General features: G+C 41.4%; 1 protein-coding gene and 1 pseudogene across 1 annotated transcript in view; one reads left to right on the top strand and one right to left on the bottom strand.

Annotated features, from left to right (window-relative positions):
- Positions 1-12,497, top strand: part of DBT (dihydrolipoamide branched chain transacylase E2) — a 39,943-nt gene extending 27,446 nt beyond the window's left edge. The window contains exons 7-11 of the mRNA XM_010830984.1: positions 675-841; positions 4,740-4,817; positions 6,323-6,514; positions 6,655-6,726; positions 10,911-12,497. Coding sequence (XP_010829286.1) covers positions 675-841; positions 4,740-4,817; positions 6,323-6,514; positions 6,655-6,726; positions 10,911-11,078 — 677 coding nt within the window. The 3' untranslated portion in view covers positions 11,079-12,497. The remainder of the gene's footprint in view (positions 1-674; positions 842-4,739; positions 4,818-6,322; positions 6,515-6,654; positions 6,727-10,910) is intronic.
- Positions 12,498-22,783: 10,286 nt separating this feature from the next.
- The window catches only part of LOC104981793, a 2,388-nt pseudogene continuing 837 nt past the window's right edge, over positions 22,784-24,334 (bottom strand).

Raw genomic sequence — 24,334 nt, forward strand, 5'->3', positions numbered from 1 at the left:
TCGAAAATCTCTGCAGATGGTGAATGCAGCCATTAAATTAAAGGATGCTTACTCCTGGGAAGGAAAGTTACGACCAACCTAGACAGCATATTAAAAAGCAGAGACATTACTTTGCCAACAAAGGTCCATCTAGTCAAGGCTATGGTTTTTCCTATGGTCATGTATGGGTGTTAGAGTTGCACTGTGAAGAAAGCTGAGCACCAAAAAATTGATGCTTTTGAACTGTGGTGTTGGAGAAGACTCTGGAGAGTCCCTTGGACTGCAAGGAGATCCAACCAGTCCATTCTAAAGGAGATCAGCCCTGGGATTTCTTTGGAAGGACTGATGCTAAAGCTGAAACTCCAATACCTTGGCCACCTCATGCGAAGAGCTGACTCATTGGAAAAAACTGATGCTGGGAGGGATTTAGGGCAGGAGGAGAAGGGGACGACAGAGGATGAGATGACTGGATGGCATTACCAACTCGATGGACATGCGTTTGAGTGAACTCCAGGAGCTGGTGATGGACAGGGAGGCCTAGCGCGCAGCGATTCATGGGGTCGCAAAGAGTCGGACATGACTGAGCGACTGAACTGAACTGACTGAACTGAAGTGACGTTAGAGAACCTTCTATTATAGTTGTTGAAGGGATCAAAGGTTTTAAGAATAAAGACAAATATGTATGTTTTTTCTAGGCTTTCACAAAGCAATGGTCAAGACCATGTCTGCAGCCCTGAAGATACCTCATTTTGGGTATTGTGATGAGGTTGACGTTACTGAACTGGTTAAGCTACGAGAAGAATTAAAACCCATTGCTTTTGCTCGTGGAATTAAACTTTCCTTTATGCCCTTCTTCTTAAAAGTAAGATTTCATTCATTTCAAGCAAGGCTTGAGTTAGACATATAAATTTTGTTTTGCAGATATCCAGTGTGTTAACTATGTGTTTGAATAAAAGTAATATTTCTCATGATATCACATAGTTAGAAAAATGTATAGATATACTCTCTTTGTTTCACAGAAGTTTATAAAATTGAAATTTTTTGTGTCAGATTTTTATCTACTTATCTCTTTGAACTAGGTTGGGATTGTCCTGCCAGGTAGGTAAAGCCTTTAATTCAGAAAGAATCATGACAGCAAAGTCCTGATTTGAACAAAGGTGAGACTCAGGATTGATTTTTCACTTTTCAAGGAACATATGAGGCTTCTAGGAATCATTTCTAGGACCTTGGGACCAATATAAAAAGAATAAGACCATCAGCTGAGCTTGCATAGCTCACTAACCACTATTTAGGAAGCAGCTGCCTTCTGCCTAACTCTGTACGAAGCATGCTATATATATGATCTCTTTTAACTATCAGAATAATGCTAATGTGTAAATAATTGCTATTCCCTCTTTCCGTTTAAGGAAACTGGCACTCAGAGAAGTTGACAAACTTGTCAAGGATTTATATAACAAGTGGAGAAGTTAAGTTTTCATTCTGGTCCGTTTTTCTTAAAAAGTGTATACTGTTGTCTCTAACTCCAGTGCGGCTTCCCACAAGCACTTGGCACACTTCACCAAGACTGTTCCCCCGTAAATCAAGTTACTGTATTATCCCCTGTTTCTTTTCAGTGGTTCCCTTTCAGGATTGCCTTCCGGATAGTTTGTAAATGCCTTATTGTGGCATAATAGAATATTTCTGTGTGCCTTTGCTGCCCACTTTTCATGTCTTCTCTCTCAGTCAGCCCCCCCCACCCCCGCCAGCCCCCCGCTATAGTCAGATTAAGCTATGTGTAGCTCCTGGAATATACAACTCTACCTGAAGTACTGCCTCCTCCTTTGTGTACATCCTAATGTGTGTACATCCTAAACGCCAAATTTTGTTCCAGTGTAGCTTCCTACAAAAGCTGGTGGTTATCATAGTCTGAATTAAACAAGCTTTTTGTTTCACATTGCAGCTTACCTCAGTGTACTGAAAGTATTTATCCTCAGTTGTCTCTTCACTGATGCTGAGTCTTGTAAGACAGAAGCTGTTCTCCTGTATCTCCATCTTTTTAACAACTACCCTAACAAGGAAAGAGATGCTGTATAAACATGAGATGTAGTAGGGTCCGATAATGAGGGATCTAGACTATATTACAGCTCTGAGGGTCATCTGTAGAGGCACAGCAGTTGAAACTCATGGATGAAATCACTCAAATTATGTGCAAAGGAGAAGAAAAGAAGGCTCAGGGTTTTCCATCAGTGTTTAAGAGGTAGATAGAAGTTGAGTTGCCTAGGCGGTGGCAGAGGGTGAGTAGGGTCAGTGGTTTGATGATGGCAGAACCAAGAAGTCACTTAAAAGCCAAGTGTGTCTATTGCTGAATGACAAACCACCCCCAGATTTGATGGTTTGAAACAGTTAGCCATTTATTATTGCTCATGGGTCTACAGTCTATTTCTCTGTAGTCTACAATCTACATTTATTCTTTCTCATGAGCACAGCCAGTCTGCTGATCTTGGCAGAGCCCACTCATATGTCTACAGACAGCTAGTAGGTTGGCCAAGGGGCCAGCTGCTGTGGGATGACCTCAGTGAGCTTGACTCATTTCTCTTCCCATGTCTCTCCTATCTGCCCAGTATACCAGCCTACACATGGGCTCAGTACTGGCAGATGAAGAGAGGAAGCAGAATGTAAGCACTTTCCCCAAGCTGCACTGCACCTAGTTTGTTTTTAATTCACTGACCAAAGCGAGTCACATAACTTAGCTCAGAATCAGCTTGCAAGAGCACTGCCAAAGGATTTGTATACGGAGGCGTGCAAGACTGGGGCTTTTGATTCAGCCTCCCACACCAAGAGAGAAGAAAAGGTTAACCAGAACTTACTAAATAAAGGATTGCTGAGGTTGAAGCTTGGTTGCTGTTAGTTGGGTTTGGGGAATGAAAGAAATTGAGGAAGAGGAGAACCTGAAAAAATATGTTAAGGTAGACAGGGCATAGATACAAATGATGGTTAAAGTATTGTTCAGGGGAAAAAATGACCTCATATCTGTGAACACATACCTTATTTTTCCTTTTACAAAATTTGGATTATACTCAAAATAATTTATAAGCGAAGAAGAACTAAAGAGCCTCTTGATGAAAGTGAAAGAGGAGAGTGAAAAGTTGGTTTAAAACTCAATATTCAGAAAACTAAGATCATGGCATCTGGTCCCATCACTTCATGGCAAGTAGATGGGGAAACAAAGAAAACAGTGAGAGATTTTATTTTGGGGGGGCTCCAGAATCACTGCAGATGATGACTGCAGCCATAAAATTAAAAGACACTTGCCCCTTGGAAGAAAAGCTATGACTAACCTAGACAGCATATTGAAAAGCAGAGACATTACTTTACCGACAAAGGTCTGTCTAGTCAAAGCTATGGTTTTTCCAGTAGTCATGTATGCATGTGAGAGTTGGACTATAAAGAAAACTGAGCACCAAAGAATTGATGCTTTTGAACTGTAGTGTTGGAGAAGACTCTTGAGAGTCCCTTGGACTGCAAGGAAATCCAACCAGTCCATCCTAAAGGAAATCAGTCGTGCATATTCATTGAAAGGACTGATGCTGAAGCTGAAACTCCAATACTTTGGCCACCTGATGCAAAGAACCAGCTCATTGGAAAAGACCCTAATGCTGGGAAAGATTGAAGGCAGGAGGAGAAGGGGACGACAGAGGATAAGATGGTTGGATGGCATCACCAACGTGATGGACATGAGTTTGAACAAGCTCCAGGAGTTGGTGATGGACCGGGAAGCCTGGTGTGCTGCAGTCCATGGGGTCACAGAGTCTGACATGACTGAGTGACTGAACTGACTGAACTAAATGAATTTTTTTAAATAAAGAAGATTAAAGTTATCAAATCAAATGCTTTATAAAACTCCTTAACTTTCCAGTTCAGGGATATGACTTCTTTTTCTTTGTCAAGACCACCCACCCACAGACAAAAATAACACAACCAATGCATATAATGGACCGTTAATTGGACAAGATGAAGGTGGTGGGGGAAGGAATTCTTTTTACCATCAATCTTAAGCATTTTTAGTTTTTTAGTTTTTAAACTGATTGCAAGGCATGACAAACAAATGCGATGTCTGACTTTGATTATATCCCGAATGGGCAGAGAAACGGCTATAGAGAACATTTTGGAGACAGGGAAATCTGAATATGGACAGAAGAGAACAAAGGAGAGAGATTAAAGCAGGGAAAGACAGAATGGGAAGACAGAAATGCCATCAGTTTGGGGAGACGAGCTCTAAAGTCAGTGATTGCATCAGCTCTGCCCTTTTCTTGGCCAGAGACACCAGCTACAACCCCAGCTTCTCAAATCCTCGTCACGTGTTCTTTCTACACAGGGAAATAATTAACTGCTTTTTGAGGTTTTAATTAACAATGTTTCTTTGAACTGCAGGTTTTCTTCTCATGGGAATCTTAACACTCTACATGTAAATGAGGAAAACACGAGAATTTAGACTTTTCTTTTGGTGTTTTGGTCAATCTTCATAGTTATTTTGAAAATCTCCTTAGCATGTACAAGCTACCTTGACTACTTTTATCTTTTATTCTTAATTGATAAGGATAACCTAGTTCCACATTTCTGAATGATAAATTAGGAGTAATATGCCTGGTACCTGTAGACTTGAGATTAAACTCAATTTACAGAAGAGTTCTCTCCCTTCATCTTTCACCTCTTAACACTTCAAATCTCCTATCCTTTCAGAGTCAGAAGTGTTAATGTTGCATTTTCTCCCTCTTAAACAGGCTGCTTCCTTGGGATTACTACAGTTTCCTATTCTTAATGCTTCTGTGGATGAAAACTGCCAGAACATAACATACAAGGTTGGCTATGTTTTGTGAAAATATTTTGTTTAAATAAAAGTGCAAATGTGCTTGTAGGTTAATAATTAACAACACTCTTCAGATATGCAGATTTCCATTTTTAACCCCTTTTGGTTTTCTGGTTAGAATATTGGAAATACACAGCTATGAGGCAGTGGGTTACATTTTTCACACTACACACACTCCCCTCAAACAGAAGAGAGCTTGAAGTGGAATTCCTGCAGTTTTAAAAAGCAAGACCAATTTAAACTTGCAAATTAATGAAAGTTTAAATTCCGTTGAGTGAACTCTTCTGTTTGAAGTCAAAGTTTATGAAGACTGAGAACTCTTTTGAGGATGTTGGCTCTTACTTATTATTCTTATTAGAAATATACAACCAAGAAGTGAGCTTTATATTCAGGGGGGCGGGGAGGAGGGGTTGAATCTAAAGTCTTTCCATATGATTAATACAGTTTTCTCATTAACTATATACTTGTTGCAAATAATTCAAACCAGAAAATATTGATATTCACCTTCAGTCCCGTGACCCTAAGATAGCTGTTTATGCTGAGATGTATGTCTATCTAGGATTTTATTTTTATACAGTTAAAAAAAGATATGGAATTCTATATATAATATATATGTAATATTATAGTTTTTTAATTAAAATTTTCTTTTAACTATTTTCTTTTCCATATAATATATTTTAGACATCATTGTATGTCAATAAATACAGCTTTATCATCTGTTTAGCCAGTGACTTACTGACAAACATTTTGATCATGTGCAGTTTCTCCATCTTAGAAATAATCTGACTCAACATCTCTGTGCATCTCTACACACTTTGGCATTTATCCCCTTAGCACACATTTTTGTAAATGTTGGTACCTAATGTTAAATGTTCTCCCTGAAGTCTGTGCCAGCTTATACTTCCACTAACAATGTGTGAAAATAATCTGTTGCCCTAGTTTATCTTTTTCAAAAAAACCTTTTAAAATCATTTCTTTTAAGTCATCACTGGACTTCCCTGGTGGTCCAAGGGTAAGAATCCACCTAAAAACTAGATTGATGGTAATTTTTTAAAACTTTTCATTTATTTTTGAAAGTCAATGAACCAGTGCGGGGGACATGGGTTCAATCCCTGATTCCATGCGCCACAGGGCAACCTAAGCCCGTGTATCACAACTATTGAGCTCACACTCCAGAGCCTGCTAGCAGCAACTACTGAAGCCCATGTGCCTAGAGCCTGTGCTCTGCAAGAGAAGCCGCCACAATGAGAAGCCCATTCACCACTCCTGGAGAGTAGCTCCCATGCTCACTGCAACTAGAGAAAGCCTGTGTGTGCCAGTGAAGACCTAACACAGTCAAAAATGAATAAATAAAAATAAATGAAAAGTTTTAAAAAATTACCATCAATCTAGTGAAAATAGGTTTTGATAGTTAAGTTCATAAGGCAGTGAGGATTGAGCCTTTCTTTTCTGTTAGCCTGTGAAACGGCTACTATATAATTGTTTGCTTGTTTTTAGGCTTCTCATAACATTGGAATAGCGATGGATACAGAGCAGGGCTTGATTGTACCTAATGTGAAAAATGTTCAGATCCGCTCCATATTTGAGATTGCCACTGAATTGAACCGCCTCCAGAAACTGGGCTCTGCGGGTCAGCTCAGCACTAATGACCTTATAGGAGGAACATTCACTCTTTCCAACATTGGATCAGTGAGTAGTAGCAGTGTTCAAGTACATAAACCGGAACTTAAGAATTGTGATCATATGCTTAGTTAAAAATAGAAACTTTCATTTGCCATTTGTTCCTCAAAAGCTTAATTTCTCTACTCTTACTTTTTTTCTTTTTTTAGATCGGTGGTACCTATGCCAAACCAGTGATACTTCCACCTGAAGTGGCAATTGGGGCCCTGGGAACAATTAAGGTATGTTTGTTAAATAGTTGACAGAAGAGTTTAAGCAAATTGAGAAAGTGAAAACAAAGAGTAACTATTTCTGAGGTTTTCCCCCTCACTTTATAGGTTCAAGTATGGTATTGGGCTTAATAAGCCAATTATTTCTTCAGAAGCAGTAGGCCTACACTGCTCTGTAGAGTAAATACTCGTGATCTGGATCATTTCTGTACGGATCAACCATTGTGGATTATGCCAGGCACAAATGTGTGTGTTTATGAGTAATCACAAATGTAGCCAGTCTGAGTCTATCAAAATATCTTAATTTCATAATGCCAAAGAATAACAGTAAGCCAATCCAAATTATTATTTATAGTGATGAGACACCACTGAGAGCAATTTTCTCAAACTTTGCTCTGTTCAAGAATCATTGGGAATGTTAGTTAAGAATGCAGATTTCTTGGCCTTGGGGACAGAGCCTCCAAAACTTACATATTAAACAAGAACACAGGTGGTTCCAGCATGAGTGAACTATGGCCCTGTTATAGGAGACTGACTTAGAATAAGAATTACAATGATTCTTAACCCTGGTTACACGTTAGAATCATCTGGAAGGTGTGAAAAAAATGCCCAAGCTCACCCTATACCAACTGCACCAGAATTTGGGGGCCTCGGGCTTGGGTATCCCCATTAATTCAGGGTTGAGAACCACCAGAGTTAAATAAATAAGCTCATACATACCATTTCAATGCTTCCATTATTAAATGTCATTGTCACTACATTAACCTTGATTTTGATCTTCATGTTTTCAGAAGAACCTTTCTTCTCTGTATTTGTAATGCTTCCACATGGAGCATCTCTTAGACTTGTTTTTCATGAGTTTATTACTTTCATGTCGGCATCCAAAACATTCACAGAAACTCGCACTCAGCCTTTGATTTGTTTTCTAGCAGGTGGTACTTTGGCTGCGAAGTTGCTCCCTCTTCTAGCTCTGTTTTCCCCTCTGGCACACAGAGGAGATGGGGAAGAAAAAATAAGAACACATACATGACACTGTTCCATCCAAATCAGGAGTTTCTCTAAGGGATAATTTCAGTTACTCACTCTCCCTCCAGCAAGAATTCAGCATTTGTTTCTAATTTCTGACCTTTTTCAGTTTATAAACAAGCCATCATACCTATTTGACAAAGTTTTATTTTCCCATCTCCTCTGAAAGTGATTTGTTTTCTTCTGAACTATACACATAGATATATTCTTGTGGTAAGCTATACATAACAAAGTTTACCATTTTAATCATTTTTAAGTATATGGTCGCAGCAACAGTTACATTCACATTGTTTGCAGTCATCACCATTGTTCATCTGCAGAGCTACGTTTATCATCCCAAACTGAAATTCTGTATGCATATACTACATTTTGTTAATCTATTCATCTCTAGTGAATATTTGGGCTTTTTCCATTTTTTCAGCAATTGTGAATAACGCTGCTATGAACATTGGTGTACAGTGATCTGTGTGAGATGTATTTTTTCCAGAATCATCTTACCCAAGGTGTTCTCAGGCTATGAAGTATATCTCTTAGAGGATAAATCTTCATAGCAACTTAATAGAGCTACTAATCTTCGTTGGGTAGGGACAAATAATATTTCATTTTTTTCTCCCTTTGTGTCATCTCTCCTTTGCTATTTTCTGTTTTCAGTGTAAATTTCAAACGGTCACTAAATAATCTTAAAACATGAAATCCTCCACATTTCTCAGTTCTCAGTCCTTATTTTTCTTGACCTATTAGCTACACTTAAGTTGATCAGTACCACCTCTTTGGAAAACCTTCTTCATTGTAACATGAGGAAAACCTTGCTGGTCTCTTTTCTCCCTGTCTAGTGCCTATTCTCTCTGAGTTTCCTTTGCCCATACCTCCTCATCTCCCGATTTCTAAACGCTGGAGTACCCCTGGGCTCAGTTTCAGCCCTTTTCTTTGTCTGATCCAGTCCCAGTGGCTTTAAATACCATTTAGATGCTGATGGTTTCCAAGTTTAGATCTCCAGACCAGATCTCTCCTTTGAACGCCAGACTCATCTTTCCTGCTTCGAAGTCTAGTAAAGTGTCTCCAGTTTCCTGCTTCTTCCCTTACCACCCATCCTCACACATGCTCCTCCTGAAGTTGTCCCCTTTCAATGACTGGCCCTTGTGCTCAGAAACTTCCAATGGCTTCTCACCTCACTCCAAAGGGAAGGGAAAATAGCTGCAGTGGCCTGCATGGCCCTAGGCTGGTGCCACTCAGTGTGAGGGGGACCCGTGTCAGGCTGTGACTGTCATATCTGGGCTATGAAGAGATAATTACAGAAAGAGGGTAGGCAAAGAATCTGCGTGCAACGCAGGAGACCCAGGTTCAATTCCTGGGTATTCTTGCCTGGAGAATCCCATGGACAGAGGAGCCTGGCAGGCTACAGTCCATGGGGTGGCAAGAGTCAGATACGACTTGGCAACTAAACTACCACTAATTATAGAAAAAGGGTAGGGCTTAGAAATTTTCATTGCCAGCTCTCGCCTTTTTCCCCGAATAAAACACAGTAAGAAGTTTGTTAGCTTAGGTAGAAAAGGCAGAATGGTTATAAATTAATTTGATTCATTTTTAGTAAATTCAGATGATAGGCATGAAATATATAAATGGACAGTATTTATGCCCATGAGATTCTTATATACTTTTCCCAGGAATGTTAGAATTACACTGACAAATCACAGTGGAAAGATAGGCTTATTTTTGGAGAATTCTTCCAATGTGGGTCTTTCTTTTTTTGGCTGAGGTATGCAGCATATGAGATCTTAGTTCCCTGACCAGAGATCAAACCCGCACTCCCTGCATTGGAAGCTCAGAGTCTTGACCACTGGACCACCGAGGAAGTCACCAGTGTGAGTCTTAAATACTCAGGTCCATCAAATGTGACAGAGGCATCTTTTTAGGTTTATTTCTATGGAGCATGCCAGGTTCAACAGTGGGGTGTGGAGACTTACATTATCAAGAATAACAAGCTACTTACAAAAACAGATCACTTCTTTAATTGTGATTTGGGAATGGGGCAAATTTCCAGGGATTAATCATCACCACAGCCAAGAATAACTGACCAGGAAAGAATGATCTCCAGTTTTTTTCAGAAAGTTGTCTGCTCATTAGGTAATGTTAAAATGGGAAAAAGATGGAAAGCTTTTAAACATTCCAGCTTTAATATTTAATTTTAAATATTCCATGAGGAATGCAGCCATCACAGAAGTCTGTATTAGCTGGTAGATAGCCTAGCATTTAAAAAAAAATCACTGCCTTTCGACAGAGTGGTTTTATGTCTAGTGAACCTATCAATAAAAAATGGGTCTTGTATTTTGTATACCTTTATATTTATTTTAGTAATTCATTTTAATATATATTTTAAAATACTTACAATGAATTAGAGTTTTTTTAATCTGTTTTTTAAAAAATCAAAGACAGACTGGGAGCCATCACTGTTGTCTTACAACATGCCCCACTTTGACCCTGCTCCCTCCGTGACCTCACCTCCCGTCTCTCACCCGGCCCCTCCACTGCAGCTGACTCGCTGATTCTGCTGGTCCTCTAGTGCTCCAGCCAAGCTTCCCTTCTGTCTGTCCAGGTGTCCAGATGGCTAGCTTCCCCGCTGCCTACAGTGAGGACTCCCTCTTAGTGAAGCTTTCCCTGCCTGCCTGTCAAAAAAAAAAAAATATATATATATATATACCTTCTCCCCTATTCCCACCTCCTGCCTACAATCTCTCTCTCTGTTCCAAAGTGCTTTACTTTCCTTTGCACTTTTCGCTATTTAACACTATCTAATAAAATGTTAGCTCCAAGAGGGTGAGGATTGTTATTTGTTTTATTCATTGCTTTATCCCCAGAGTTTAGAAAGTACCTGGTACATAGTAGGTACTTGGTAAATAGTTGTTAAATAATTGAGAAATCTGAAATGAAATTTACCATACATGTAGAAATTATACAGGGGACAGGAAATTCCTTGGAGAAACTCTGAAAGCTTGAAGCACACACTCACAAAGATGGGAAAGGTAGGAGTCAGCATTTTCAAAAGTTAGTTGGGATGCCCACTTCTTCTCTGTTATAGGGAGGGAGATTTGCCTAATCTTTCAGCATTGCTATTGCTAGAGCTTACTTTGTGCAACTGAAGGCTGACTCTTTGTTATTTTCCTTATTTGTAGGCCCTTCCCCGATTTAATGAGAAAGGGGAAGTCTGTAAGGCCCAGATAATGAATGTGAGCTGGTCGGCTGATCACAGAATTATCGATGGTGCTACAGTGTCACGCTTCTCTAATTTGTGGAAATCCTACTTAGAAAACCCAGCTTTTATGCTACTAGATCTGAAATGAAGATTGATCAGACATCCTTGAACTTTCTGAGCTTCCAAAGAACGCGAAGAGCCCAGCTGTGCAGCACACGTTCCTCATTGCAGTTTGTATTGTAAATGACTTGTAACATATGATTATGGTTCCGAGGCACAAAGTGGATCAATTGTTGTGTTAGGCTTTTACTGAAAAGGAATAATGGTGTACTAGTTCTCCCAGGTCTGTCACATTTTATAGGTCACAGTATAACTTCTTAATATGGTGCTGAGGTCTTTGTGTCCATGGATTGAAACTGGCAGGAACAACACAGTGAATATTACTGAGACAGACAGCCATATACAGTATTTGCCCTGTTTTCTCTCTCTCTCTCTATTTTTAAATTTTATTTTAAACTGACTCTTAATGAAACTTAGAGAGTTTCATTATACTTAGTTGGGAAAAGGAATTTATATGCAAATATATTTTCTATTTCCCCACAATAATGCAAATTATTTTATGAAGTAAGTGCAATTACATTAACCTTTTAAGATACCCAGATTCTGTAGCTATTATCATCTGTAAATGTCTTATTTGTATAAAGTAATGTCTTTTAAAAGTGAAAATTATAAGCTCATCTTAAAATGTCCAATTATAGTTTTGTAACCTATAAGGCCATTGAAAGTATTTGTTTAAAGTGGATAAACTTTTAGAATTTTGGTAATGTTTTAGTGTTTTATTGGGAGAAATTTCACTTTTACAACCTTGCTTCAATGTGAGGAAGGTACTTGAAATGTACCAGTCACTGACATTGTCTTACATTGAGAAATCCATTACCTTTTAATTTTATTTTTATAAATAAAATTATATTTTTATTTTATAATTAAAGTAAAAGTTAAAGTAAATTTCTTGGTCTTCAGCTAAAAAGGATAGACTAAGAAATTAGAGTCTGTTCCGTTCTCCATATCCTGAGAAGGAATTTGAATCAGGGGAGAGAGAAGACTAATGGGTAATTATGGACATTAAAATAAAATAATAAATTTTGCACAGAAATAAAGGTATCCTCATGATCATTTTTTTAAGAAGCCCACTTGAATCAGAAAGTCAGGTTGTTTCTGATATTATCTAAGTGAATCCTGTTGTTCAAGTGAAGTTTTGTGACAGAAAAAGTTGTTTTAATGTCTTTTTGATTTTTTTCAAAATGGAAATCATGTGTAAGTCACAAAATAATGGGTCTAATGAATGTTATTCTTTTTAAAATTCAGATAATATGAAGACTTGCAAAGAAAATAAAATCATCCATAATCCTACCACTATTAACAGTTAGATCAAGGTATCTGTATACATGGCTGTTCTTTTTATGAAAATGAGATCGTGCTGGATCTATTATTTTATAATTTGATTTTTAATTTAACATTATATTATCAGTCAATAAACGATTCCATATTATATTATAATCCTTTTAAATGGCTGCATAGTATTCTATTATTTACATTTGTTATACATCTAAATATTAACTGTATACTAAGTGTGGTGCTAAGTAGTGGGTATACAATGCCTATCCTCATAGTTCTTGCCTTCACTGGGCTTACAGTCTGGGGTGGAGACAGATACTTAATAATCATAAAAATAAGGATATAGTTAACCTCTAAGAAGAGAAAACAGAGTGCTATGAGAGCATCTAGTAGAGGTTATTGATCTCATCTGGGAAACTCAGGAGGGGGTGTACCATAAGTTAACCAATTCTGTATTGATGGCATTTACAGAATTTTAAGTGAAGAAAGGCATGATCAGTAAAAATTTCTCCTTCACTTAAGAAATGTGAAAACTAGGAGAATAGGAGTTTTGAAGTGAATATGTAATGTGTGCTCAGTCACTCGGAGAAGGCGATGGCACCCCACTCCAGTACTCTTGCCTGGAAAATCCCATGGACAGAGGGGCCTGGTGGGCTGCAGTCCATGGGGTCACTAGGAGTCAGACACGACTGAGCGACTTCACTTTATTTTTTCACTTTCATGCATTGGAGAAGGAAATGGCAACCCACTCCAGGGTTCTTGCCTGGAGAATCCCAGGGACGGCGGAGCCTGGTGGGCTGCTGTCTATGGGGTCATACAGAGTCGGACACGACTGAAGCAACTTAGCAGCAGCAGCTCAGTCACTTCAGTTGTGTCCAACTCTTTGTGACCCATGGACTGTAGCCTTCCAGGCTCCTCTGTCCATGGAACTCTCTGGGCAAGAATGCTGGAGTGGGTAGCTGTTCCCTTCTTCAGGGGACCTTCTCAACCCAGAGATCAAACCCGTGTCTCCTACACTGGAAGTGGATTCTTTACCACTGAATCGTCAGGGAAGCCTGAGTATGTAATAAGTTCCCCTAACAGTCCAGCATCATTGGCTCAGACTAAATACTTGAGCTATCTATTCTATCACAAATCCCTGCCATTACCACCTTCTCTCTTGTCTCATCCTTTGAGAATTCGGTAAAGGATTGGCTTCCCATTGTGTGTGCAACCTTTAAGATAAGAGGATCCCCTGGAAGGGAGGAGGAGGCCAGGGGCACAGTCCTAGCAGCAGTGCTGATCGACGGAGCTCCACACGTCATAGGGTGGGAGTTAGGTAGAACAGGGCCTTGACCATTTTCCTAAAGGTTGAAATTTAAGGGGAGAATTCAGGAGATTCAAGTTCTTCACTAGCATGTTGGGCGGTTGGGAGGTACAAGATGTCCATGGGGGAGAAGCCAAAGTTATTGGCCCCAAATTATTGTTGGGAGTGCCCAACAAGAAAATCAAGGTTCCATTCATTATGTAGCACATTCCACTGATTCTGAAAAAGAAGCACAATAAGGAAGGAAGTTTGCAGGTCAGAAGCTCAAGTGGTATTAATTTTCATTTTAGAAATCAAAATGTACCAAATCCTGAAACATTCCAAGAAGTGGTTATGTAGGAAGAGAGCCCAAAGGCCTGTTTCGGCATTTCCTGTGGCTTCCAGTCAAATCGGGTCCCAAAGATCACTTGATGGGTTTCTTTGCTGATTTATAAGTAAACTATAGTCTAAGAAATAGATGGCACTCGCTTAGCACTATCCTGCAGCACTAAAAGTATAAAACCTTTCCTTGAAGTCTTCAGAATTCTTTAACATTCACCCTGTAATTGATTAATTACTTTGCACACATTGATTACTGAATATGTATTCAGTTCCAGGCCCTGGGATAGACATTATGGATAAAGATGGAGAAGATAGATGATGTTTCTCCCCTCACAACGAGAGCTCTGGCTGGCAATTAATGTCTTCACCAGAAGTGGGTCTGTGCCAGTAACACAGAGAAGAGCAGTGTTTCCAGAGTTGAGTTGTATTTTTGGTCAGTTCTTAGTGGTGGTTTTGTTCTTTCCCTATAAACTGTTTTCTCACCAAGACTGGATCATTGTGTCTCCTTAACACAGTAGCCATGCCTCATCAATTCTGCCTCACAAACCATACACATAATTGTAAGATAGACTCTATCCTTAGGCCACACAGGCCATTCACGCTCTTCAGAAGGTTATAGTTTGGGGGACTTCCCTGGTGGTCCAGTGGCTAAGATTCCAATCTCTAAGATTGAACCCTGGTCGGGGAACTAGATCTCACAGGCCACAATGAACAATTTGCATTCCACAACTAAAGATCCTGTGTGCTGCAACTAAGACCCAGTGCAGCCAAATAAATAATTTTTTTTAAAGGTTGCTTTTCATGAGGCAAGCAGCAGAGGGGACACCTACATGACCCTAGACATTCATTTAGGAGCAATACATGAGAGTTGTACCATCTGAGCACTGTATTTTTAGAGCATATAAAATAGCTTCTGATTAAAGTAACATCAGTGAGTCATCTAGCCTCTATGCTCACCTCATATTGATAGAGAGGGGAAAATTGAGTAAAATTCGAGACAGTAATTATGATAGTGTCAGGCATCATTAATGCTTTACATATATTAATTAATTTCATCCCTCCAGCAATACTGTGTGCGTGCTAAGTCACTTCAGTCATGTCTGACTCTTTGTGACCCTACAGACCTTAGCCCCAGGCTTCTCTGTCCATAGGATTCTCCAGGCAAGAATACTGGAGTGGGTTGCCATGCCCTCCTCCAGGGGATCTTCCTGATCTAAGGATCAAACCCAAGTTTCCTGTGGCCCCTGCACTGCAGGCAGATTCTTTACCACTGAGCCACCAGGGAAGCATCAGCTAAGTACAATGATTTCCCCTGTTTGAAAGATGAGGAAACAGAGTTTTTGTACTTAGATGTATGTGGATTAACATACTCTAAAAGTGTAACAAGCTAATGAGTATATGCCACTTCATGTTCCAAATGCCAGGATGGTCCATAATTTTATGCTATTTGAGCAATTGTGGGCTTCCCTGGTGGCTCAGATGGTAAAGCGTCTGCCTGCAATGCGGGAGACCTGGGTTTGATCCCTGGGTCGGGAAAATCCCCTGGAGAAGGAAATGGCAACCTACTCCAGTACTCTTGCCTGGAAAATCCCATGGACAGAGAAGCCTGGTAGGCTACCGTCCATGGGGTTGCAAAGAGTCGGACATGACTGAGCAACTTCACTTCACTGAGCAATTGGTATTATTGGGCTAAAAGGAAGAAAGTTTCTCTTAGGGGTCTTAGCAGTTTGAAATGCTGCCCAAAGGCTTTATGTGCTCCTGGTACCAAAGGAAGGGGTTTGGAGCATTAGGAATTCTCTGTAGCAGTAGTTTATTAGAGGGGCCTGGCAGGGCTACAGCCCATGGGGTTGCAAAGAGCCAGATGTGACTGAGCAACTGAGCACACACACATTGGCCCTTTGCGGTCTTAAGCTCCCATCACAATGAACAGGTCCCATTCCCTGAAAACAACATACGGTTTATTTTCCATGCCTTGGCTGGGCTTATTTCTCCACAAAAAGAAAATCCAGAACAAAAGTGACTTCCTCTTTTAGACCTCCTCTGACTGTGCCTCCCTAGGTCTGAATCAGTATCTCTTTTCTTCTCTCTCTCCTCACAACTCCAGCAGGACTCATTCAGTGATGTAGCTGGATGAGTTCGTCTGTCTTCACTGCTGGCCTGTGAACCCTCTCAATGGCTCAGTTGGTCTGGTACTCAGTATGTGCTGGTTGACTTAAAAAGAAATCTGTGTCCTGGATGAGATTATGTTTTTTTATGAAGTCCTAATGTAGCATAAAGATCGCCAATGACCCAGAAAAGTATAATTGGAAGCAACCACGGCTACAAAGTGACTCTTGTATCTATGGAATGGCTCTGAATGGCTTGCTACAAGGAGAGAAGTATCTAGAGGAAAATGAATCTATTCAAATCTTACAATTGGTAAGGAGGCATTTGTTTTAAATTTTTGTGTTGTATGTCTATTTCATAGTTCATTGCAATTCCTCATTTAATCAGGAAGTTTAGTGCTTTCAAGCTCATTTTAAATTTTATAAAACTCGGATCAGCATTTTGCTATTTAAAATGCCTTTTTACAAATAATTCATGTATGCCACTATGAAGTGAAGTGAAAGTTGCTCAGTCATGTCTGACTCTTTGCAATCCCATGGACTATACAGTCCTTGGAATTCTCCAGGCCAGAATACTGGAGTGTGTAGCCTTTCCCTTCTCCAGGGGATCTTCCCAACCCAGGGATTGAACCCAGGTCTCCTGCATTGGAGGCAGATTCTTTACCAGCTGAGCCACAAAGGGAAGCCTGTATGTCACTATACTATGTGATTAAATCAGTAAATCAGTAAGTTAATAAACTAGGTAGTTTCTCCTTTTTGACATAGTAAATGCATCTATAGTGTAGGTAATGTTTTCCCATATAAATAATGTTGGGAAACTTGGTTGTGTTATTTCCTGCTCGACATTAGATAAATCATTGCTTTGTTTAATCATATGCCACTATACCATGTGATTAAACAAAGCAATGATTTATCTGATGTCAAGGAGGAAATAACACAGCCAAGTTTCCCAATATTATTTATATGGGAATTACTGATTTACTGATTTATGCCCTGCCACTTTCAGAAAAAAATTTAAGAAAATAACTGTGTCCATAGTCATAATCACCACATTTGAGAATATTATGATTATCATTGTTGTATTGTCATTTATAGCTACCTTTATGAAACATTTTAAATTAAGCATCTTAATACATTATTTTATTTAATCCTAACAACAACCTTACATAATGTCATCTTTTCACTTTAATGATGAGGAAGCAAAGTCTCAGAAAGGATAACTTGCCCATGTCCCCATAGTAAGTGGTGGAGAGGGGAAACACAAGCAGACCTGTCTTCAAAATCAACCTCTTTCTTTTCCCCCCAGTTTTATTTTATGATTGGACTTACATACACCATGAAATGATTACCACAGTAAGTTTAGTGAGCATCCATCATTTCATAAAGCAAAGTCATAAAACATCATTTCATAAAACAAAGACTCTTAAGTACTTCATCATACTTCTGCCCAACCTAGTATGATTAATGCCATGGAATATACTCTCCCAGTTCCCTAAATTTGTATTTAAGCAAAGTTATTCCATTAGATTGGCTGTTTTCTGAGCTGCCCAAGACAAGGGAAAATGGAAGAAAATCTTCTACGGGTCTCAATTATCCTAGAAAAAAAAATTTCCTGTAATTTTACTTTAACATTGATGGTATAGAGCAAATCTGATGCCAGCATAGGTTTCTGTCTCCAGAGTGTGTGTTAGTCACTCAGCCATGTTTCCTCTTTAGGTAGAAAAGGGAGAGAGGAAACCCGTGTTGCTGAATGTTTACTATGCACCAAGAACCATGCTCAACTCTGTCTGTCTCAGTCTTCATAACAGCACTTCACAGAAAGTATATCAGAAGTAGGTTTGGCTATATTAAGAGGGACCCCAAAAATGATGGCTTAAGCAACAAGAAAATTCTTATCTCTCTCTAAGGCCCTTAGCTGGAATGGTGTCTCTTCCCTATTAAGTCCTTATAGATCAGACTTCTTCTAGTTTTCTGTTCTGCCATTCCTTTGTCATACTTGTCTTCAACTGTCCAGAACAATCCTTCAGCCATCACATCTACATTCCACACAGCAGGATGGAGGAAAAAGAGAAGTTATCTCTTAGGGAAGATTCCTAGAAACAGCTCTGGACACCACCCTTACATCCCACTGACTATTAACTTTTTGTCATAGGGCCACACCTAGCTGCAAGGGAGGCTGGGAAATAAGTGGCTTTACACTTAGCTAAGTATTATGTTACTACAGGTGAAGAAAATGGATATTAGGGGACAATTGCCAGATTGTGTCATAGAAGATATTTTCTTCATTTTAGGTTAGAGAAAACTACAAAATGTAAAGTGATGTCATATAGCCACTAAAGTGCAAGCTGGTGCTCAACCCAGGTAAGTCTGCTTGCTGCTGCATTGTATTATCTCTTAAACAGAACAAGTGCTCTGGCTTAGGTTAATCAACAACAGAGATTAACAGATGGGTTGAAACATTATCAAATAAAATGCCCTTTCTCCTGACCTTTGCTCCACATTTAATTCCATTTTGATCAATCAGTGTCTTCCTTGTATCCAAAACTAGTTAACATTCCCTTGGCACACTGAAGTGAAGTCTCTCAGTCATGTCTGACTCTTTGTGACTCCATGGACTCTAGCCTACCAGGTTCCTCTGTCCATGGGATTTTCCAGGCAAGAGTACTGGAGTGGGTTGCCATTTCCTTCTCCAGGGGATCTTCCCAACCCAGGGATTGAACCGGGGTCTCCTGCATCGCAGGCAGATGCTTTACCGTGCCTTGGCACACTAGTTAAGATTGATTTCCAGTTCTTTGTGGTGAAGTTATTGGAGACTCAGAACTCTCTAAATTTAAAAAATTGTATTGTTGATAAATGTGGAAGTTCAGTGTTGAATGTCCATAGAACCATTTCCTTTTCCTTCTGGGCACACAGTTACATTTTTACAGCTTAGCCTGCAGACAGATAGGGCCATGTGATTATTTCTAGCCATTAGAATATGGGTAGAGATGATGTAGACCATTTCCAGATGTGGCCCATTAATCCTCCCAAGAGCTCCTCCATACTCTCTTTCCTTCCCCTCTACAGCCCTGAAGCCTGCCTGTTGGAAATGACAGACATACAAGGTGGGAAGCACCAATATTTCCAAATGACTAGGTGGAGCAAGGGCTTCCCTGGTAGCTCAGCTGGTAAAGAATCTGCCGGCAATGCAGGAGATCCCAGTTCAATTCCTGGGTCAGGAAGATCCCCTGGAGAAAAGATAGGCTACCCACTCAGTATTCTTGAGCTTCCCTGGTGGCTCAGATGGTAAAATATCTGCCTGTAATGCAGGAGACCTCGGTTCAATCCTGGGGTTGGGAAGATCCTCTGGAGGAGGGCATGGCACCCACTCCAGGATTCTTGCCTGGAGAATCCCCATGGACAGAGGAGCCTGATAGCCTACAGTCCACAGGTCACAAAGAGTACGACATGACTAAGCACAGAACAGGTGGAGAAACCCCCACCACCCCATATTCTGGCACTAATTGGTTTACATATTCAGTTCAGTCACTCAGTCATGTCCGACTCTGCGACCCCATGGACTGCAGCACACCAGGTTTCCCTGTCCATCATCAATTCCCAGAGCTTGCTCAAACTCATGTCCATTGAGCCCTTGATGCCATCCAACCATTTCGTCCTCTGTTGTTCCCTTCTCCTCCCGCCTTCAATCTTTACCAGCATCAGGGTTTTTTCAAATGAGTCAGCTCTTCACATCAGGTGGCCAAAGTATTGGAGCTTCAGCTCCAACATCAGTCCTTCCAATGAATATTCTGGACTGATTTCCTTTAGGATGGACTGGTTGGATCTGTGCAGGTGAAAAATAAACTGGTATTGTTTGAAGACCCTTATTTTGAGACTAATCTCAAAATAATACTCTAAGCTATCCAGTGCAATACCCACAGCCAAATATGACTATTTAAATTTAAGTTTTAATTATTATGGCTATTGTGCAATTGATATGTGACTAGTGTAACTGAGAAGCTGATTTTAATTTTATTTAACTTTTAATAAATTTAAAGAGCCACATGTGGCTAGTGGCTACCATATTGGACATTGTAGGTACAGAATATGTCCATCAACACAGAAAATTCTGTTGGATAGGGCTGCTCTAGTTAATAGTTATTGAGAAAACTTATTTTTAAAATAAAGTCCCCTCATGATCAAAACAAAAACAAACAGAAAACCTCTCTACCTCTTTAATAGCTAATTTCCCTCTGTCTAAAAGAAGACTCAGGGAATTCCCTAGTGGTCCATATGGTTAGGACTGTGAACTCTTATTGCCAAGGGCCTGGGTTCAATCCCTGGTTGGGGAACTAAAAATCCCAGAAAAAGCAGACTTGAAACACTTCTTTCTTGCATTGTTACCTCTACCTGCCATTGCAGGGACAAGCTTCCCGTCCTGCTCCTTCCTGCCTTTGCCTCACTTGAGTTCAATTAATTAGGATGAACCAGTGAACTTGAACTCCTTGCAGTCTGACTTTCTTCCCCACTACTTGCCTGTAATCATGGTGTGCTTGGCAAGAGGTCCAGCCACATCTCTCTTCCTAGTGTCTACTAAATAGTTCTCTCTGGATCCACCTTTCTCCTGAGCTTGTTTTCACTCTTTAGCAACTCAAGGTTGCCACACGTTTCAGCGACATCTCACCAGACAGACCAGGTCACCTCTGAACTATTTATGCTGAACCTGAGATCAGTCATGTTACCATTGTTGTCCCATCAAAATAACCACAGGCTTTTTCATGTGACAGAAGGCATTCCTATGTAGGCAAATATTGAAGGTAACATGAATCTTTGTGCTCAAGCTCCAAATTAAAGAAAAATAAATTCATTAGGAGGCAGTCCCAGTACTGAGCAGAAGGGCTCTAACCACAAGCTAATTTGTATGCAAGTCAGAGTCCTCTGAGAGAACTCTCTGCCAGCTTGCTAAACTGAGCAGAAGAATTTGGAGACAGTCCAGAGGAGAGCCACAGAAACAGCCAAAGCATGACAAGAATAATTGCAGTCCTATTAGAAAGAGGCCATCTATATCAGGCTTTTACTGAGTACCATGTGGAATGTTACAAGGCAAAGCATGGGGGAAAGCTGCTGTGGATCCTAACAAGAGACGGCAGAAGAAATTAGAACAGGTGGGAGATCAAGAATTAGTTCTGAGTTAGGGGGGAAGTCAGGGAGGTTAAAGATAGGCTTACCTGCATCTCAGCTGAGGAGGGGGCAGCCTCCCCCCACAGGTAGCACAGGGCTCCTGCCTGCCCGCATTCCCAGGGAGCCATCTGACAGGGTTAAACTTGCAGTAAACTATGTAACTTGAAGTTTGCTGCAAGAAGCTTCTAAATATGTGGTGCCAAGTGCAAGTTGCTCAGTCATGTACAACTCTTTCTCACCCCCTGGACTGTACAGTTGCTCAGTCGTGTCTGACTCTGCGAATCCATACAGTCCATGGGATTCTCTAGGCCAGAATACTGGAGTGGGTAACCTTTCCCTTCTCCAAGGGATCCTCCCAACCCCAGGATCAAACTGCATTGCAGGCGGATTCTTTACCAGCTGAGCCACAAGGGAAGCCCAAAATATGTAGATAGTTCTAAAAACATGGTAAGAATGGAAAGTAAAAAACAAAAGTTATAAGCCAGTACAGAAGTCTAGTCATCTGGAACAACCTAGCAATTTAATTTCCTTGAAAAATGCAACCAGAGTTCAGACTGCAGTAACCAAGGCAGATTAACTAGGTTGATGGCAGGTATAATTAAGTAATTGGAAACTGCAGGCATGAATATACATTTGAACATGACTGACAATTTGAAACATAATAAATGTTCAAATGTGACAGAGAGGAGTCCACAGGCTAAGCCATCACACCAACAACTCTGCAAACCAGTGCCTCACAAATTGCACCAGAACCTGGCCTTAGTCCTATTTTGTTTCTGGCATAAGATGAGAAGGGCCTTGGTTCAAGCGTTCTGTGGACAGAGCAGGACAAACTGTCAGAGAGTTGGTGTAATGTTTTAAAACGACCACTGTCACTGACTGCACTTCCTCAAATAAGTTTGTGGATATTAAAAATATTGATATATAAATGCAATGCTTTCCAATTTCTTTTTTTTTAACTTGTTTTTTTTTTTTTGCCTTTCTTTCTTTTTCAAGTCCAGTTGCCCTGAATGAATACAAATATATAGATATACATATACCCTTTTCCTAGGTTTGATTCCTCCCCCAAGAATAAAATAGAATATTTACAAAACAAAACCCCGAAAACCTCTTAAAAACCCTATAGAGTTTGAATTTCACTATTTCTTTTAAAAAAACAACAACAAAGTTCCCGAAAGCAACAATAACAAAAAAATTCAACTGATCTTGGCTCAGGGGTTTCATTCAACACAAGGAGCTGGGTGTGGTGAGTGTGTGACAAATGGACCCCCCCCCCAAAAAAAAAACAAAGGCAAAGAAAAAAACCAGATAAAAATGAAAAAACACAGTGCAGGGATGTATGAGGTAAACAGGACTGGCCTGTTGAAACCAGACACCAGTCCACATGGGTCCACCAGGGCTGCAGGCCCTAGTAGACATTTGCCTCTCTCATTTCTAATTTCCTTTGATATTCTCACAATTCATCTCTGAATGTCCGAAACCTGAGTAATTCAAGTGTTCCTTGGTTTTCCCATTTTATTAAATTTTCTTTATATATGTATACATATTTTTCTTCTCCTTTTGGTGTTAAGCTGTTGCTCCTCTGTGGATACCTCCCCTCCCCACCAGTATCTTCCTCCATCCCAGCCCCTGCTTGGCCCACCTGGACCCCCCTGCCCAGTCTGGCAGGTTCCCAGGATGGAGAGTGTTTGAGGTGGCTGTCGGGAGTGCAGACATCCCTGCTGGCCCTGCCTGGCTGCCTGCACGGCTGCTGCTGCTGTGGGTCCCGCTGTTTCCTCCCCGGCTGCTGCCGCCTCCACCTTTGCTGGGAGCGGAGCGTGGCGTGGAGGCCAGCGGCTGGTCGAACAGCACTCCTGTGTACATGATTCCGTTAATCTCTCCTGACATGTCAATACTCTTGCTGTCGTTGGTGCTGGTCAGGTTCGTAGCTGAGTCCTGGTGGCTCTCGGAGGCTTGGCTGTTGATCTCATGGACGCTCATGGGCAGCTGTGCCGTCATGGCCAGGAAGTTCTGCTGAAGTGCCTGCTGCATCAGCCGCTGCTGCTCCTCTGCCACTAGGGCCATTTTCTTCTCAGGAGGTTCCCCGTACTCCAGTTTCTCCTGAAGCTGCTCCAAGGCAGCCACCTGTGCTGCTACGGCCGCTTGGGCTGCTACTGCCTGGGCCACCACCACTGGGTGACCAGGGAGACTGGCAGGCAGCTGGGAACTGTGATGGGGATGGCCACATCCTCCTCTTTCTTGACCTTGGGGGCTGGGGTGATGGAGCTGCCATTGGTGCTGGCGGCCAGGCCCAGGGAGGACACAGGCAGCTTGGGCGAGGACAGCATGCTGTGGGCCCCGGCCGGCAAGTAGGCAAAGAGGGAGCCCCCAAAGCTCTGGTGCCGGCCCTCCCTCCGATTGCTGCCGATGGCTGCCTGGAGCTGGTTGGGGTTGCTGAGGCCACTCTTCTCACACTCCTAGGGGTACAGGTACTTCATATACTGGGTTCGCAGCATGAAGGCAGCACTGGTGATGGATGTGGGTAGGTTCAGTCCTTTGGTAATCTCCCGCCACGGCTTCTTGTTGATGACCTCCACCAGGCTGCCCTTCTCCATCGCCGGCACATACGACACGAACAGGTGGAGCACCTGCTTTGCCATGATGGGATGCGGTTCACAGGTGTCCCTTGCTTCTGCATGAAACTGAACAAGTCATCCAGGAACTCCTTCCTCTTGTGGTCTGCGTCCAGTTTATACAGCTGCTTGAACTGCTCCTCATATGTCCAGTCCCCGTGGTCTGGTGGCTGCAGCTGAGGTGCCGGACGGGCAACCCCTCCGGGGACAGCCGGGCCAGTCCCCGGGTGCTCCTGGCCACCCAGTGCCGGGATCCACTGTCAGGGCGGAAGGCTTGGAGCGGCTGAGCCTTGTGGGGGAACAGGGCTGAGGGGCCCAGGCTGGCGGTGCCCCGGGGCCCAAGCCCCTCCTCATCCTCATAGTCCTCATCCTCCTCGTCCTCTTTGTCATCCCTCAGGTCTTCCTCCAGCTCCTCCTCCTCCCATTTTGGCTTCAGGTCATCGTCGGAGCCTGCATCCTCAAAGCGGCCATTGCCCCTGGGGAGGCTGGCTGCCTCCCTGCCTCG

Source organism: Bison bison, unplaced genomic scaffold (genome assembly GCF_000754665.1).
Source record: "Bison bison bison isolate TAMUID 2011002044 unplaced genomic scaffold, Bison_UMD1.0 scf7180017864519, whole genome shotgun sequence".
Lineage (NCBI taxonomy): Eukaryota > Metazoa > Chordata > Mammalia > Artiodactyla > Bovidae > Bison > Bison bison.